Source organism: Phoxinus phoxinus (assembly GCF_949152265.1).
Source record: "Phoxinus phoxinus genome assembly, chromosome: 20".
NCBI classification, from domain to species: Eukaryota; Metazoa; Chordata; class Actinopteri; order Cypriniformes; family Leuciscidae; genus Phoxinus; species Phoxinus phoxinus.
In genome coordinates, this window is record NC_136895.1 from 22,821,384 (window position 1) to 22,839,872 (window position 18,489).

The 18,489-nt window shown below is 36.6% G+C and overlaps 3 protein-coding genes across 3 annotated transcripts in view; all 3 read right to left on the minus strand.

Moving 5' to 3' along the window:
* The window catches only part of LOC306988939 (NLR family CARD domain-containing protein 3-like), a gene marked incomplete at its 3' end in the record, with an annotated part of 80,949 nt that extends 79,772 nt beyond the window's left edge, over positions 1–1,177 (minus strand). The window contains 2 exon segments of the mRNA XM_079594166.1: positions 271–405; positions 1,070–1,177. Coding sequence (XP_079450292.1) covers positions 271–293 — 23 coding nt within the window. The 5' untranslated portion in view covers positions 294–405; positions 1,070–1,177.
* LOC306988932 (uncharacterized protein) overlaps positions 1–18,489 on the minus strand; it is a 198,748-nt gene that overhangs the window by 114,303 nt on the left and 65,956 nt on the right. The window lies entirely within an intron of this gene.
* LOC306988944 (uncharacterized protein) lies at positions 6,817–10,378 on the minus strand. The gene is made up of 2 exons (XM_079594174.1): positions 10,150–10,378; positions 6,817–9,499 (listed from the first exon to the last, which is right to left on the minus strand). The coding sequence occupies exons 1-2, from the start codon at positions 10,271–10,273 to the stop codon at positions 8,331–8,333; spliced, it is 1,293 nt and encodes a 430-aa protein (XP_079450300.1). The 5' UTR covers positions 10,274–10,378; the 3' UTR covers positions 6,817–8,330.

Here is an 18,489-nt window from a genome sequence, read left to right on the forward strand (position 1 = left end):
AGGGTGATAAAAATGATGACAGAAATAAATTTTTGGGGAGAACTATACCTTTATTGATGGAGCTGCATTATAACTTTAGTTTATCATGATTGCAGTAAAGCATAGGGCTATATTGTAATGAAATGTATACTCAAAGTTTATGATTGTTGATTAAAGACTGTTTAAGGGAATTCAATTAAAACTTTATGAAAAATACTCTGCCTTACAGTAACAGAGCTACAAATATGACCCTTCATTCGTGTTTAAAATGACTGACAGACACGGTCTTACCTCTGTTTCTCTGAGAGACTCATCTTAGAGAGAGAGTGATTCCTCGATCCTCAGTCATACTGCAGTTAAACTGCCATTGAAAACAGATCAGCACTGGGATCGATGTGTTGAAGACATTCAGCTGCTCAGCACGACCTGGACATGACCATAATGTTATGAGGTGAATATAATTATGAGTGTTAAGTTGGTAACAAACAAGCTGCATAAAAAGAACATGGACTAGAAACACACATTTTCATCTAGTGTAACCAAATGTGTAGGTGCATTTTAAATAACTCAGGGAGTTAAAACATTATAAATATAATATACAATAGGCCTATAAATTCACAACTACGCAACGAGAAACACTTTTTTTCAGCACTGGATCAAAACATTGAAGGGAAAACTGAACATATATTGCAGTTTTATATGATTTTACATTCATATTTAGCCTACTTATCCACCAACGAACCATAGTTCTTTTCATTTGATTTCACATCATTTGATCACGTCATACTCAGAATCCTGCAGGTTATTAATTTAAAATGCTCCCACAATAGTTAAAAATGGTATTATAGTTTATTGTGGTAAGCGAACGGAAATGTTCTATTTAATATTAGCTGACATTTGTTGGCTACATTTGACACAAACAAAAAGACATTAAAGCATAATTCACCGCGTGCTTGGGTTTACCCGCCTAAGGGTCTGATTTCCCGTTAGATTGAGCTTTCGATTTCGCATCATCGCAAAAAACACACAAAAAACACAAGAAAAAAACAAACAAAAAAAGCCTCGTAATTGTATTGAAAAATAAAATTACCTGTTCTTTAACGTAATTATCAATGACTACTCGAGGACGTTTAAAAAAACCTTATTTGCCGCTCGTCGGTCTGGAGCCTCAGAAAGGATGTGCAAACTGGTTTCTTTTTCTCCCCTTTTACTGCTAGTCACATGGTAGGATTAAACCCCTAAGAGACGCCCTCACTCGAGTCGGTTTATCCCGATGGATAAATTTAAGTAGCCTAGTTTAACTTCACTCCAGCCTGGACCCTGATGTATAATGCGCGATTTAATTTTGTTTCGCATTACTTGACGGTGAATAGCCTATTCTGCGTTTGTCTACAAAACACTTTCAGTTTCGTTTTTACAAACATAAAATTAGTCTTTATCCTATTGACATAAATTTAGTACAGAGACTTTGTAAAGAATACACATAGGCCTAAATGATTTGTTAAAAACTGTTTCTGTTTAATCAAAACGGCATTAAAGGACAGGTTGAAAAATCAGTAACCCCATGTTTTGTAACATTGCACTGATTTAAGGGTGGAATCCCTTATTTCATCCGAGATGCCTTATAATTACATAATCTCTGATAAGTAACAGCGCAGTCAGCAAATTTACTTTGGCATATATTTCACCAAAATAACTAAATTTAATCATTAAAAGAAATGTAATAATTTAACAAAATATCCTACTTGTTTTATAATACCAAAAAAAATTAATGTATGAAGTAGACATCCTATTCAGAAGTGGTATTGGAAGTTTGGCAGATTTTGAAATTAATTCAACTTCTAAGAAACATATAAAGATCCCGTATGTGCATTATAGCTCGCTACCACATCACAAATGGTGAATCTATTATTTTTTTCTTTATATTTAAAAACATTTCAGACCTTTTTTTCTAAAACAATTGAATGGATGCTATCTTTTGAACTCTTGGCATGAAAACAAACTGAGGTTTATACTATTCTTTCATGATTTTTCATGTTCATTACTATTTCAAAATTTGAAGTAAAAGTATTCTTGTTGCAAATTTATAAATTACAGCTCCTCTGTAATGTATTTTAAAAATCAAAACTAGAGATTGTAAGCTTTCAAATGATATGTTTGTCAAGATTGGTTTAGGTTTAGTATAGGATATTACTGTTTTAAATATATAATGGCCGTGCCAATATAAGGGGTTAAAAAAGCAAGAGAAAGTGCATTAAATTCTATACATTTACAATTAAAATGTCACAGCAGAATCGGAGCGGCTGTTCTGTCGGACAACATCTCCAAGACGTTACACACCATATGACTAGTAAGTCAAAGTCCAAATCACATTCTTTGCTGTCCCAAATTAATTGATATAAGTACCAGTGTAGAACACTATATAGAAACTGTGTCTATTCCTCGTTTAGTGAGGCCAAACAATAAATCTACTGCAGGATCTAAGAAAAATCTAATTGTGATTAAACCAGAAAATCTCAATATTAGTGAACAAAAACCATTTCTAAAGCTAGGTCTTCTAAACATTAGATCGCTTACACCTAAGGCGGTTATTGTAAATGAAATGGTCACTGATAATAGCTTTGATGTACTCTGCCTTACTGAAACCTGGCTTAAACCAAATGATTATTTCGGTCTTAATGAGTCCACTCCACCAGGATACGGTTATAAGCATGAGCCCCGTCTGATTGGTCGTGGCGGCGGTGTTGCAACAATCTATAGAGATATTCTTAATGTTACTCAGAAAACAGGCCACAGGTTTAATTCGTTTGAAGTACTTGTTCTAAATGTTACGCTCCTAGATGTAAGAAAGAAATCCCTATTATCTCTAGCCTTGGCTACCGTATATAGACCGCCAGGGCCTTACGCTGATTTCCTAAAAGAGTTTGCAGATTTTCTCTCAGATCTATTGGTCAATGCCGATAAGGCAATAATTGTTGGAGATTTCAACATACACGTTGATAACACAAATGATGCGTTAGGAGCTGCGTTTACAGATTTATTAAACTCCTTTGGGGTCAAGCAAAACGTTAGTGGTCCCACTCATCGTCTTAATCATACTCTAGATTTAATTATATCATATGGAACCGATCCAACCGATATAGATATTATACCGCAAAGTGATGATATCACTGATCATTACATGTTAACTTGCATACTACGTACGGCTGAAATGTGTCATGTTGCGCCACGTTATCGACCAGGCAGAACAATCCTTCCAACCACTATAGATAGATTCTTGAATAGCTTACCTGATCTATCTCCACTCCTCAGTGAACCCAAACAAACAGAGGAACTAGAGGAAATGACTAGCAGTATGAGCACCATTTTCTCTAGTACATTAGAAACTGTTGCACCAATTAGATTAAAAAAGGTTAGAGAGAAAACTAAAGCACCATGGTACAACAGTGCTACGCATGTTATCAAGAGAGAAACTCGTAACTTAGAGCGCAAATGGAAACAAACTAATTTAGAGGTCTTTAGAATCGCGTGGAAAGACAGTATGTCACGTTATAAAAAGGCTCTAAAAGCAGCCAGGTCTGAGCATCTACGCAAACTAATAGAAAATAACCAAAACAATCCAAGGTTTTTATTTAACACCGTGGCTAGATTAACAAATAAACAGACATCACCTGAACAAAATATTCCGTTACATTTTAATAGTAATGATTTCATGAATTTCTTCACTGAGAAAATAGAAAGCATCAGAAACACAATTGTAAATGTACAATCTTTGACAGCGTCTTATGATTCAGCCTCAATTATCGCCCCTCAAGAACAACTACAGCGCTTTACAACTATAGGACAGGAAGAGCTAAATAAACTTATCACTGCATCTAAACCAACAACATGTTTATTAGATCCAATACCCACTAAACTACTGAAAGAAGTGTTACCTGTAGTGGAAGAGCCTCTTCTCAATATTATTAACTCGTCTCTATCTTTAGGACATGTTCCAAAAACATTCAAGCTGGCAGTTATAAAACCTCTTATTAAGAAACCACAATTAGATCCAAATAACCTAGCAAATTACAGACCCATTTCAAATCTTTCATTTATGTCTAAAATACTAGAAAAAGTTGTGTCCGCTCAATTGTGCTCTTTCTTGCAAGAAAACGATATCTATGAAAAGTTTCAGTCAGGATTCAGGCCACATCATAGCACAGAAACTGCGCTGGTTAAAATTACAAATGATTTACTTTTAGCTTCTGACCAAGGCTGTATCTCAATACTAGTTTTACTCGATCTTAGTGCTGCGTTTGACACTATAGATCATAAAATACTCTTAGATCGACTTCAAAATTACACTGGTGTTCAGGGACAGGCATTAAGCTGGTTTAGATCGTACCTATCAGACCGTTACCATTTTGTCCATTTAAATGGGGAAAAATCAAAGATAAAGTCAGTAAATTATGGAGTGCCACAGGGATCTGTATTAGGCCCCCTGCTATTCTCAATTTATATGCTGCCACTTGGTAATATTATAAGAAAACATGGAATAAGTTTCCACTGTTATGCTGATGACACTCAATTATATATTTCATCTAGACCAGATGATAACACTAAATTATCTAAAATGACAGAGTGTGTTAAAGATATAAAATATTGGATGACGTGTAATTTTCTTCTATTAAATTCAGATAAAACGGAGGTATTACTGATTGGTCCAAAAAACTGCCCACAAAACCTCTTACAATACAACCTTAATCTAGATGGACGTCCTGTTACTTTATCCTCTACAGTAAAAGACCTGGGTGTTATACTAGACCGCAACTTGTCTTTTGAAAATCATATTTCAAATGTCACAAGAACAGCCTTTTTCCACCTTAGAAACATTGCTAAGCTACGTAATATGCTATCAGTTTCTGATGCAGAAAAGTTAGTTCATGCATTCATGACCTCGAGACTAGATTACTGTAATGCTCTATTAGCTGGTTGTCCTGCATCCTCAGTAAACAAGCTACAGTTAGTCCAAAATGCAGCTGCTAGAGTTCTTACTAGGTCAAGAAAATATGATCATATAACACCAATTTTATCATCTCTACACTGGTTACCTATTAAGTTCCGTATCAGTTACAAAGTATTGTTACTGACCTATAAAGCCCTAAATGGTTTAGCTCCTGTGTATTTAAGAGATCTTCTATCGCCATATATTCCATCGCGCTCTTTAAGATCGCTAAATTCGAGGCTTCTGGTCGTACCTAGGATATCTAAGTCCACTAAAGGAGGGAGGGCGTTTTCACATCTAGCTCCTAAACTCTGGAATAGCCTTCCTGATACTGTCCGAGGCTCAAACTCGCTCTCCCAGTTTAAAACTAGATTAAAGACGCATCTCTTTAGCCAAGCATTCACATGATGCATCTCATACCTTTTATACTACAGTTAAATCAGATCAAATGCATTCGTATTAAGAACAGCAGCTACGCTAATTATTTCCCATCTGCCTTTTTTGTTGTTATCTCGGGACGCCTGTCCCGAGATAACTCAAATAGAGTTTGTCAGCTCCAGTTAGTATCCAGCCTCTCATGGAGACTTCAGATGCCCCAACGCCTGTGATGAGACGACTCGACGCCTGTGAAGAGACGACCCAACGCCGGCGATATGTTATGCCCTAAATTTCATGATTAACTAACTGTATTTTTGTATGTATATTTTTGAAATGCATTTTCTGTAAAGCTGCTTTGAAACAATGTGTATTGTGAAAAGCGCTATACAAATAAACTTGAATTGAATTGAATTGAATAATATAACATTTACTTATATAATCAGTCACGTATTAACATATTAAAATAAGGTGAATAGGCTACGGCAAATCAGCTGTTCTCCCGCAGTAGAACATTAGCAGTTAGTTTTATGTCGCGCCGGCGCAATAGAACACCAGAACCCCGTTGCCGTTCTATCCGCAGCTGTTCAAAACAAATTCATTCATTTTCAATAATAATTGCTAAATTTAACATGACTCACCATTCTTTCTCACTCACCATCTGTAAGAAAAAGGAAGATTAAAAAATAAATACATTAGTAACCTAACAATTAGTATAATAAATCAGACATTATTTTTAAAAAAGCACATAGGCCTATTAAAAATGATTGTAAATCAAAACATGTTGTAAATATATACATTCGGTTTAGCTACTGTGATGGCTATCTTACACATTTTGCCCCAAAAGTTCTTGCTACTTGGGAGGTGAAAGGGACATGATAAAAAAATATGAGATGAGGAAAAATTATGTCATTTCTTTAGTGTTCTCTAAAGCATGCAATATTTTGCATTCCCTCGCAAAAACGTTTATGTTCCGCCGAGAAACTTGCCATTTTGCAAGTGTTGTGTGTAACAAGTGTTGCAAAGTTTCTCGGGGAACACAAAACATTTGTGAGAGAACGCAAAAGAATTGACTAATTTTTCCTCCCATTTCAATTTATTCCCACCACCATGCCCCTTTAGGGGCTCCACACCATTCAACCTAATAAATGTAATATAAATAAATGCTACATAAAACGCATCCTGTATACCTCTTGTAGATCAAACACCCAAAAATAAATTTCAGATGAAAACACACATCAAACAGACTATGCGACATACATGTGCAGTTAAATAGCCTAACTGTAAACTCTGTACAAATGGTGTGAACCCCATTTCAATAGCCTACATTTGTGCTGAAAGCCTCACAGATTCAGACTTATTCTGACATCACCATTTTGTAAGAGCAAGGCATTTAAAACAGAGCAAACAGTGAAAAAATAAAACTTACAATATTATCTCATGAAAGTTGTTCATATAAAAAAATGAGTCAACATGAGGCTGAAGGAATTTTTATTTTTGAATCAACTATCTCTTTGAAATGGACCCATAAGTTAATAACAAATATCAGACACGTGTAAATGCTACAAGAACAGAAAAAAACATGTTCAATGACGTTGTGCACTTTGAAACTGCAGCGTGCAAGCTTAGAATAAGCAGACTGTTAATGTTCATGGTGTGGACGCAAATATAGTTATCATTAGTTATGATTCTTGGTGTGAACGGCCCTTTAGGCTACGTTCATAATGTCAGTTCAAATACAATTTTTGTGCATATCCGATTGAGATCCGATCAAATTTAGCAAGTCTGAATAGCCACAAATCAAATTCAATCCCATGAAATGTGGACATTCAATCATTTTAGATCAGATTCAAATCAGATTTGAAATGACAGTATGAACTCAAAACTCTAAGTGCTCAATTCTGAGTTTTGCTTAAATCAATTTTTTTTTTTTGACAGGGTTGACGTGTTTTCGCAATAAAATCTGCTCAGTTGCTTCTCAAAACCATTCCAAATCATGTTCCTGGGGGTAAATATCCTGTCACTGGGGTCACTTTAACCCACAGAGTTGAAAGACAACGATGAAAAAATAGCCCAATTCTGTGGGAAAACCGCAGACTTGGACACTCGTGCAGCGCGCTGTCATACAGAAGTAAAAACAGAGGACAATAAAGGGATGGTTGAGTATGATTTCACTTTTCTAACTATGTGTAATGTTGCTGTTTGGGCATAAACAACATCTACGCTCAAAGTTCAAAGAAAAGGAAGATATTTTATTTTACAGAAATCGCTTTTTAAGGACTAGAACAAACGACTGATAAGGAGCTTTCTCCCGGGTTAGTGACATCACAATCACTAAAATGTACAAAAAACCCATCCCTGGAAACACACAACAAAGGGGTGAGTCCATGTTGAGAAGAGGTAGAGCTGTTGTAGTAGAGCACATTTGGGAGTCTATTCAAGCTGTCGCATCCATCTTTTCATTTATTGCAATACAGTACGTAACAAATGCAATAGCTGGATATCTTTTAATATAACTCTGATTGTATTCGTCTGAAAGAAGAAAGTCATCTACACCTAGGATGGCTTGAGGGTGAGTAAATCACGGCCTAGTTTTCATTTTAAAGTGAATAATCCTTTAAGAACTATATTCTTCATATCTAAGTCAATGCAGGACAAGACAGAAAATGTCACTTGATTTATTTGTGAATTTAATACATTTTTGTGAAACTCCCAACATATATTTGTGGATGTCATTCTAATTATTTGTGCATATGATAATGTTTTTGTGAATCATAATTCATTTGGAATAATGGAACAATTCTATCTACAAGAATTGAAGCGTTGTTACATTTTTGGGGAGGTGCATGTCAGGGTTCGCCGAAAGTTACGCGCGCTACAAACAGCCTACGACATAGAGGCTACGGCGTGAGTTCAACGCAGAAGTATAAATTGGGCTTAATACTTAAGAAGTTCGCATCACATTTTTACATACTCATCTAAACGTCGCTCACAACAGCGTAGGCAGTGTCTCAATGCTCGCCAAAAGTTTGCCACATTTGTTTTTAGTATGACGCAGTAGAGAACCTGAATTATTAAAACTCTTCCCGCACGGATCACATGTGTACGGCTTCTCTCCAGTGTGAATCCACTCATGTCTTTTCAGATTTCCTGACTGGCTGAATCTCTTGCCGCAGTGTGAACACTTGTAAGGTTTTTCTCCAGTGTGAATTTTCTGGTGTTGTGTCAATATGCCATTTGTAAGAAAGGTCTTCCCACAATCAAAGCACATGTGATTCTTCACACCACTGTGACTTTTCTGGTGTATTTTTAAAGTACTCATCTGAGTAAAACTCTTTCCACACAAAGAACACATGTAAGGCTTCTCCTTCGTGTGAATTTTCAGGTGGACCTTCAGGGATGATGATGAAAAACATGATTTACCGCATTGATCACATTTATATGTTTTTTCTCCAGAATGAGAACGCAGATGTAATTTAAGTGTGAACGCATGTGTGAAACTCTTCCCGCACTGGTCACATGAGTACGGCTTCTCTCCAGTGTGGATTCTCATGTGATACTTAAGGGTTTCTTTTTCTTTAAAACCTTTCCCACATTGATCACATTCGTGTGGCTTCTCCTCAGTGTGGACCCTCTTATGTTTTTTCAGATTTCCTGACCAAGAGAATCTCTTGTCGCAGTGTGAACACTTGTAAGGTTTTTCTCCAGTGTGAATTCTCTGGTGTCCTTTCAATATGGCAGCTGTAATAAAGGTCTTCCCACAATTAAAGCACACATGATCCTTCACACCGCTGTGTATTTTCTGGTGTATTTTGAAATAACCCCGTTGTGAAAAACTCTTTCCACACAAAGAACACTTGTAAGGTTTTTCTCCAGTGTGAATTCTCTGGTGCCGTCTCAATACGGCAGCTGTGGCAAAAGTACTCCCACACTGATCACACGTGTGCGGCTTCTCTCCACTATGAATTCTCATGTGACGTTTAAGACGTTTTTGTTTGTATGGAAAACTTTTTCCACAATGAGGGAATTCTTTGATGGCTCTTCTCCGTACACATTTACTTTCAGTCTGTGTGCAACTCAAAGATATTTCTTCAGTTTTGACATGTTTCTCCTCCACTTCATTCGATTCTTCTCTCTCCTCATGTTCTTCCTTCAGGTCTAAAACGAAATAAAAAAAAATATTAAGTCAAACATAAAAAATATTAAATACCGAAATGTGAATGTCAAGGACATTTGCTATAAAATGCTGTACTGTGCTGTACTTTAATTATATGAAATTTAATCTCTTCCAACCCTAGCAACTACCCTGATTCATAATAGTAAATTAGTCCAAATTAAATCAATCTCATTACCATAAATGTAATTAAGGTGCAAAAACTTATAATTGCAATCTATCAAACTATAACATGTAAAAAATCTTTCTAATTTTAAAAGAATGGAAAAATCAACTCCACAAATATAATGATAACAATGACTAACAGGAAGATTCTAGGCAGATTATGAATGTAATTTGATACTACGGACTGATCATGCTGAGTCAGAGACAGTTATTGCGTTCAGTCGGTGTTTACAGTTGGTTTAACATCATGTAAGTTAACGTTAGTCATATTGGTGCTATTTTTTTAAAACCTATAATCAAGCAATAATATTATTCTCAAATCAGGATTTGAAAGTATATTTACGTTTACCTATGATTAGATATACTAGAATATATACTCCGGTATATTAACTGACAATCTGCTTTGAGTTTTATAACCTATATATTTTACAGCATAATTAATGAAGAATCAAGAATAAAGAAGACCAACCTCTCTGTTCACCAGTATCTTCATGCTTCACTTTGAAGGGTTCTGGATCACTCCTGTTCTCACAGTAATCTTCAATTAACTCCATCTTTACAAGTTTCTGTTCTTCCTGATAGTCTGAATGCATGTCTTCACTTGTAAATTGTGTCCGTGATGCTTTAAAAAGGCTGCAAATATTTTGTTTTGAAACAGCAGTTCGGAGAGCCTCTCTTCGTCTTCTTCTTCTGGTGTTTTTGGAGGTCTGGGAGAACAAGTAAACATGTAAAATGTGCATTTCCGCCACCCACTGGTCTGGAGTGTGAAGTGGAGAGAGAAAAAAAGAGGATAAAGAGAGATACTGCGATACAACAGTTATTGTTTCTCTTTTTTTTACTGATAATTCCTCAAGATCAGGGAACACTGTGATTTCCCTGCATTAGGCTTCAGGATTGCAGAAGAAACGCTTTCAGCATGATGGTATGAAAAAATGAAATCCCAGTTCATCCATTATTTCCTCAAATATTCCTCATTAAAGTGAAAGCACTCACCAATATGGTATTATGGGCATTACAATTTTCAAGTGTCTCTTGAAAAAATATAAAAACTAAATAAAAAGTTAAAACGAATGAGATATTTATTTATTGGCTAAGGTGTCCAAAGCAACACTAGAAGAAGAGAATCAAAGAAGCATCCAGTCACAAAGCTTCATGGTCATTTCTTACATCCTCAATATAATTATAAATGGATAAATAGAGTAACTAGATACAATGAAGAATACTTTAATAAAAAGCTTACCGGAGTACACTTGAGCACACACATTTTGTACATGTAAAAAAAACTAAATTTTTTTCATAAAAGAGAGTAAAAGAAAAGTCACACATATGAATTTTAAAAGAAATTTGGGGGAAAAAGGACAATGCAAAAGTCATAATGTATAATGATTCAATTTATATTATAGCTGACGATATATAGGGGAAAAAATCGTATACTGTATGCCTATTGTTCTTAGGAGAAACTTAGTCAATCTTAATCTCAAACTTGAAACTGTTGGTCTTGAAAATTTAATTAGTTTACTATGAACATTTTTGTGATTTTGTGGAAGATACAACTCTTACTGCTCGACATTTCGTGTTACGTTTGAACTTAAAAAATCTGGATCTGAACAGGAATTATGGATTTCAGACATTATGAGTGAGTAGAGAAGCTCATTTATTTATTCAAATGAAGGACAGTGAAATGGTTTCTCTTCAACGTGGATGCTCTGATTTTAGGTTATCCTGACAGACTGAATCTCTTTGTCGCAGTGTGAACACTTGAATGGTTTTTCTCCAATGTGAATTCTCTGGTGACGTTTTGTCTGCTGTATATGTCTTTCACACTGCTTTCGCACTGGTATGTGTTTCCTGGTGTATTTTAAAACTTTTTTCACATGCAGAACGCGTGTAAGGCTTGCTCTTTGTATCAACTTTCTTGTGCTTCTTTCTTTCTCCAGAATGAGAACACAGATGTAATTTCAAAGCCTGTACACTTCTGAAACTTCTTGCACTGATCGCATGTGTGCGGCTTCTCTCCGATGTGGATTTTCATGTTACTTAAAGGAGAACTCTGGTCAATTTTAACATTGAGCTCATTTTTTTGTAAATTTGGAGTGCTGTCAATACAGAGAACAACGACAAAAATCGGTGTTGCCTACACCGTGTTATCCTCTTTTTAAAATTTGCACCCTGTTGACTTCAATGGGGCAAGTTTTAAACTTAACCAGTTCTTAGTCTAAAACATCCTTGATGTGTCATACAAGTGCCCAGCCATGTTAGATGATTCCTTCAGAGTGAATACGAGTGAATCTGACTGCAGTAGATGTGAAAGATATGAATAAAAATGACGTTATATCAGCCAGCGCAAATACCTGTATTTACATCCTGTTTTCGTTCGAAGTCCAAAGTAGTCGATTGTCGAGTTCACGCGCATAGGTTTAGTTACCTATGATCACGTGCGTGAACTCGACAATTTATCTCATAAAATAGAGGATAATTCTTGTACAGACGCAATAAAATACTCATTGAAAGAATTAGCAATTTTTTCATGATCGGTGAGAAATTTATTTTTGATTTTGTTTTCACCAGTTATAGATTTAATTGTTTGCCATAATGTTCTTTGGTTGGAGACCGTTCGATTAATTTGATTTTCAAAATAGAACTGTTTTTGCTTTGTACGCTTCAAAATTACACATTTCTAAACTGTGTGAAAATAAGCTTAGCCTCAGGTGTTTTTAATGATCTGTAGGCTTTCAGAGGAGGCCTTTTTTTTAAAAGCTGCAGAATGTCAGGAGTTACCCAAAGTTCTGTATTTTGCCTAATATGTACTTGTGAAGTCATTTATAAGTTTAAAATTAGTGCTGCTATAATTTAGTCACTTACAGTTGCATAATCAATGGAAAAGCACACATATTTTCTACTTGAATTTAAACTTGATTTAATATTACTCAAAAGTAAATGCGCCTACTTATTAATATTATAATATTTGAAATCAAAGTGCATGTGGACTACTGAGAGGGGTAAAAGATCAGCCAATCAAAGAATACATTTCTTTTTAAGAGATATTTATTCTTGCATGTAACAAGGAACTCCATGCTTTTCAGGGAAGATGAAATGTAAGAATTTTTAATCAATCTTTTTGTTTTGGATTATTAAACGCTTATTAATTTTTTTGGATAATTAAACGCTTTTTCCAAATGAAAAAAAAAATCACATTCACACAATGTACAAACTACAATGTTTGTTACTTTTTAAACTTCATTAAATAAGATTTGTTTTCAGCAAGTTTGTTTTTCTGTCAAAAGTCAAATCATCTTCATTTATATAGCGCTTTTAACAGTGTTGTTTCAAAGCAGCTTTACAAAGATAAACTTTATAGGAAATGGAGATGGTTTTGGCTTTATAGCGGTTCTTTAATAAAATTATTTTTTCAGCTAAAGTTAGTTTTGATTGATTCGCTTCCGTCGCAACGATCATTTGTTAGGGGCCGCTAAGACGACACCATTCTCTCTACACAGACTTTAAACGCGAACCTGTGAGAAACGCTAGGAACCTGTCGACCAATCAGAATGCAGTGAGAGGAAATCCAACTCCGCCCCTCGGATCTGGATCTAACTCCGCCCCTTGGATCTGGATCCAACTCTGCCCCTTGGATCTTATGTACTGCATTGAGGTGCTACTGTGGATTCAAATAGCAACTGAGGTATAGTCGTTGTGCCAGAAGGTTGTTGAATGCACTGCGATAAGTCCATATATGGGACACCTGCATGTAAACCCAGGCCGAGAGTGCTATTTAAAACAGAAGTATAAAATCCCAGAAAATATTTTAATAAGTGGACATAAAAACATTGTTGCCAGGAACAGGGTTAAGTTCAATATTTATAATGAAAAGAACAGACTAAGAGTCTTGATGAGAACTGTCGGCGCTTATTTACAGTAGTGTCTCTCGTGCCTATAGGTTTAAACTTAAAGTAATTTACCCACCGGTGGAAGATGATAGCGCGGGTCGAAATGTTTGTCCGTTCAAACTGGGGAGCGATGTTAAGACGAGAAGCATAATTTGTAAAACTTGCATGATCCTCCGGTCGCATACACAAGGAAGAGCACTGCAGAGCCGGAGCAACACAAGGCCGGCCAAAGAAAAGCCAGGCTTGCTCTCCAGATACGACTCCTCCGTCCTTGTCATTGGGCGCATAACGCAACCCGCCTGGACCGGTCACAGACCCTCTGCAATCCACAGAAGCAACAGGACGGAGCGCACGCGACACGGCCCCGGACACGCAACGACGCGGCCGACACACCACGTGCACCAGGCCAGCAGGCTCCAAGGACGCGTCTACCTCTCCGCCGCAGGCACATCCCCAGGCCAGGCACCCCCACTCAGGCCCAGCCAATCCCTTGAGGTAAGTAAGATGGCTAGGGACTTGACCAACATCAAGGGCGCTTGATATGCCACACAGACATGCCACAGCAACAACGCAGTGAAGGACCCAGTTTAGCTGATGTAGTAAAGGCTCCAACAATCTTGAGTTGTGCTTTAGTTGTTAAAGAGTGCCAGTGTTTGCGTTTGTGAGGTGTCCAAACAAAGTGGTTAACCCTTACTTTACGGCGCTGGAGCACGTGAAACAACAATAATACTATAACTGCAGTAAGTCTGGTAAAAAACAGACCTGCAGACATCTGTAATACCAGATATTTGATGTTAATCTGCAGCAGCGTTTCACAGCTCACTGTGGCAGCCGCCATCTTGGCCTGAGGATAACGACGAAACTTGCTGTTGATGATTTCTGAATGCTAATTTACGGTGATGTGATGGTGTAGTTTGTTTCAGTCTGTTGACATGAACGAGATTTAAATGGCAGTTTACAGGTGATTTAAATGCATCAGCATAATCAATGAGGTGAAAACAGGAACTATTGAAGATTCTTAGCAGCTCTGTTAGGCCTAGTGACACTATTAAAAACCTTACAGGATCACCAGCAGAGATCTAACTTTATTAAAATAAAATTGTGGTAGAAACAGATTATTCGAGTCAGGATATATGCCCAAAGACTAAAACGAGTGTATTTCTCACAGTCTGTGACAAACAATGATATGCCCCTTTCTTATTTGAGCCCCTGAGGGGCACACACCTGGTCATATTTGTGTTTTTCCAACGGCTCAGCACCAACCGAAAGAAATTTAATTCTCTGTCTAATCTTTTTTTTCTCCCCCTAAACAAAAAATACAGATAAAATATAAGTTAGTGTATTCCATAAGCAGCACCAAAAGCTCCGCCCCGTTTAATTGAGTTTTGATTTCTTCATCTCTTTGTCCGGCTGACGGTCAGCCTCTCGAGGAGAAAACTAAACAACTGAGCGCAGCACATACAAAATAAACTAAACTAAAAAAAAAAAAAACGGTTAACATCATACTACCTATAAAAATTCAAAAAAGTTTATAGAATTTTTAACATATGGTGAGCTTGAGCAACCACTGATACATTTTACATTCTGTTAGTAGAGTGATGTAGTTTGAGGTGCAGCATTATATCAATAAAAAAATAATGATATGAGATTTGATATCCTTATGCTAATGTGTTTATGATTATTAATGTTTATTTATCAGAACTTAAGCAGTGCACAAATACATGACACATGATTCAGTCAGTTCAAACTTGTATTAAAGCAGTCAAATAAATCAATACCAAGTACAACGGCCTGAGATCAAATTGTGTCATGCAATCAAATATCTCTTTGCTCACATTTGAAATTTTTGCTTCATATTTAACTAAATGATTTTTTTTGATACATCATGTACAACACCCATAAGTGCTGACTAAAAGTAAAACAGTTTGAGTCAAAGACAAATAAGGATGGCCGAGAAAATAAAAGCAGAAATCCTTTAAAAATCTATTTTTAAACTAATGTTCCTTCAGGATATGGAAGAGCTGTTGACTGGGACGTGAGATTAAATAATGCATTTTAGTATAAACTATGGACCCAGAATTCTCTCTACTCTGACCATTGACTCTCTTCTCTCCACTGCTGCACCTGTGAATACAACAAAACCATAATTTATATCAACAATAAACCAACAATAACCATTCAACATCACTCCTGCTGCACATGCGTTTACAATAATGCAATTTAATTCAGATAAAGTCTGAAGCTCTTATAACCTGTATGGATTAGTACATTCATACATTAATGCATGTATGAATGAATCCATTAAAATTAGTAATACCTGTAGTTTTGTGCAAATGTATGTATATAAGAAAAACAATTTAAAAAATCGTAAAGAGTTAATACTGTTATAACCACTGATTTAATACACATTTTACATTCTGGTTACACACATATTAATTTGTCCTCAGATACACTACTATTAGTAAGTCTCTTCTCCTCACCATTCATTTCACAGGTTCCTACGATTTAAAAAAGGATTTAAACCGTCCACCAGTCCATTTTGAAGCAGCTCCCACTGTCCCACTGTCTATTCTGAAAGGAGGAATCAGAAAAGAAATAAGTTATATTACAGTTTTTCTCGATTGCTTAAACACATTTCTTGAAACTATGCCTCGTATTCTCAAAACAGTAAACACAAATCCATAACGCCAATTCCCCAAACATCCTATTATTAGGTCAAAATGAAGCTGTACACTCAAAACCATTCACTCTTGCTGAAAAAACTGACTTTGCCCTCAGACTGGACACACAAGCCATCAAAATCACACACACTACAACATAGTCTTACACACTGGTGTAATAAATTCAAAACAACATTTCCAAAACTGGTAAGTTATGTTGCTTGTGGTTTCCCCCATCTGTTACAATTATATGTTTATCTCTATAAACAAGGAGACAGCATACAAGGAGGAGATTGCCTGGAGATTGAACTACAGGCAGAGTGGTGTAAAAAGCATAACCTTGTACTTAACATCCAAAAGACGAAAGAAACCATAGTTGACTTTCGTAAATCAAACCACCTTGGTCACTCTCCACTTAACATTAATGGGGAGGCAGTTGAGAGGGTGAACAACTTTACATTTCGGGGTCTCACTGTGTCAGAGGATCTGTCCTGGGGCAGTAACATCACTTTAGCTGTAGGGAATGCCCATCAGCGACTATTTTACCTGAGGAAGCTGAAAAGAGCGAAACTCCCCAAAAGGCTCATGATAATTTTTTACAACTAGTGTGGTTCTTTAGCTGCACTACAGCTGAACAGCAGTTGATTTAGAGGGTGGTGAAAACTCTAGACAAAATCAACGGGATTGTCCTCCCAGAGATCTCATCTGTGTACACTTCCTGCTGTCTTCGTAAGACACACCACATCATTAGAAACCAGGTCCATCCAGCACAAGGCTTGTTCCGCCTGCTACCATCAGGCAGGAGATACAGCTCTCTTCAAGCCAGAACCACCAGAATGGCCAACAGCCTCTACCCCCACCAGGCAGTTAGACTGCCGAATAAGCACCATTCACTTCTCCCCCTCCACTCACTTAATCTACTCAATATTATCCAATAATAATAATAATAATTTGTTACATTTATATAGCGCTTTTTCTGAGACCTCAAAGCGCTTTTTACATTGAAGGGGGGAATCTCCTCAACCACCGCCAATGTGCAGCATCCAGCCAGAACGCCCACCACACATCAGCTTACTGGTGGAGAGAAGACAGTGATGAAGCCAATCAGTATATGAGGATGATTAGGAGGCCATGATAGACAGAGGCCAAAGGGAAAATTTGGCCAGGATGCTGGGGTTACACCCCTACTCTTTTTCAAAGGACAAAGGACAAGGATAACTGTGAACTGGACTTTGCATTGATGCAACACACAATTACACAAATTTTCCTGGTTACTAGTGACTCTTCGCCTTATTTAACATGATGATGTCAAGACACTAAGGATGCTAAATTGCGAGCAGATAAAAAAAATAAAAAAAAACTCAATTTTGGCCGTGGCGAGGCAACATAATTATGGAAGAAAAATGTAAACAGGAAGTGTGTTATAACTTCTGCAAACATTGAATGATTTTGATTAAACTTTAGCTGAGTGTTCGTTGTAGGAGGCCGATACCATGGATCTGACTATAGTGAGTCAAAGTTATAGTACCACCAACTGGCAGAAGGAAGTGTGTCACTTCCAAAATGCTTTGAATTTGTTCTCTTTTTACACGATTCACTTCAAACTTCGTCAGAATACTGTCAAGACACGGCAGATGTAGAGCTGCAAAAGGATTCTTGATATCTTAAATACTGTTAAACGCATGCGCATATTTAACGCATACATTAAATATGTATACATACATACATAGTTGTCGGCCAGTAGACAGGGCAAAGCCTTAGAAAAAGGCGTGGAGGATGGGCAACTTTTGACGAAAGTCTAAAGTCACCAAACTCAGTTCATATATTGTTCTCTTCGAGGTGGACAATTTTCTAAGTTAGTCATTAGCTCCGACCAACAGGACATCGGCTATTTTTTTTATGTGGATTTAAAAAAAAAATCAGGCCGTAACAGAAATTGTGTTGGACTAAGTAAATAATTGAAAGTAAAGTAGGCTAAGTATAAAGTAATATGACATGTTGCTCTTCAAAGTGTAAAAAAGGTTTTTGAACATCCCTTTTTTTTCTGTCAAAACTATGTCAATAAAGCTTAAAGGATTGGTTTACTTTAAAATGAAAATTACCCCATGATTTACTCACTCTCAAGCCATCCTAGGTGAATATGACTTTCTTCTTTCTGATGAACACAGTCTGAGTTGTATTAATAAACATCCTGATGCTTCCAACCTTTATAATGGTAGTAACGGGGCTCATAATTTTGAAGCTCAAAAAAGTGCATCCATC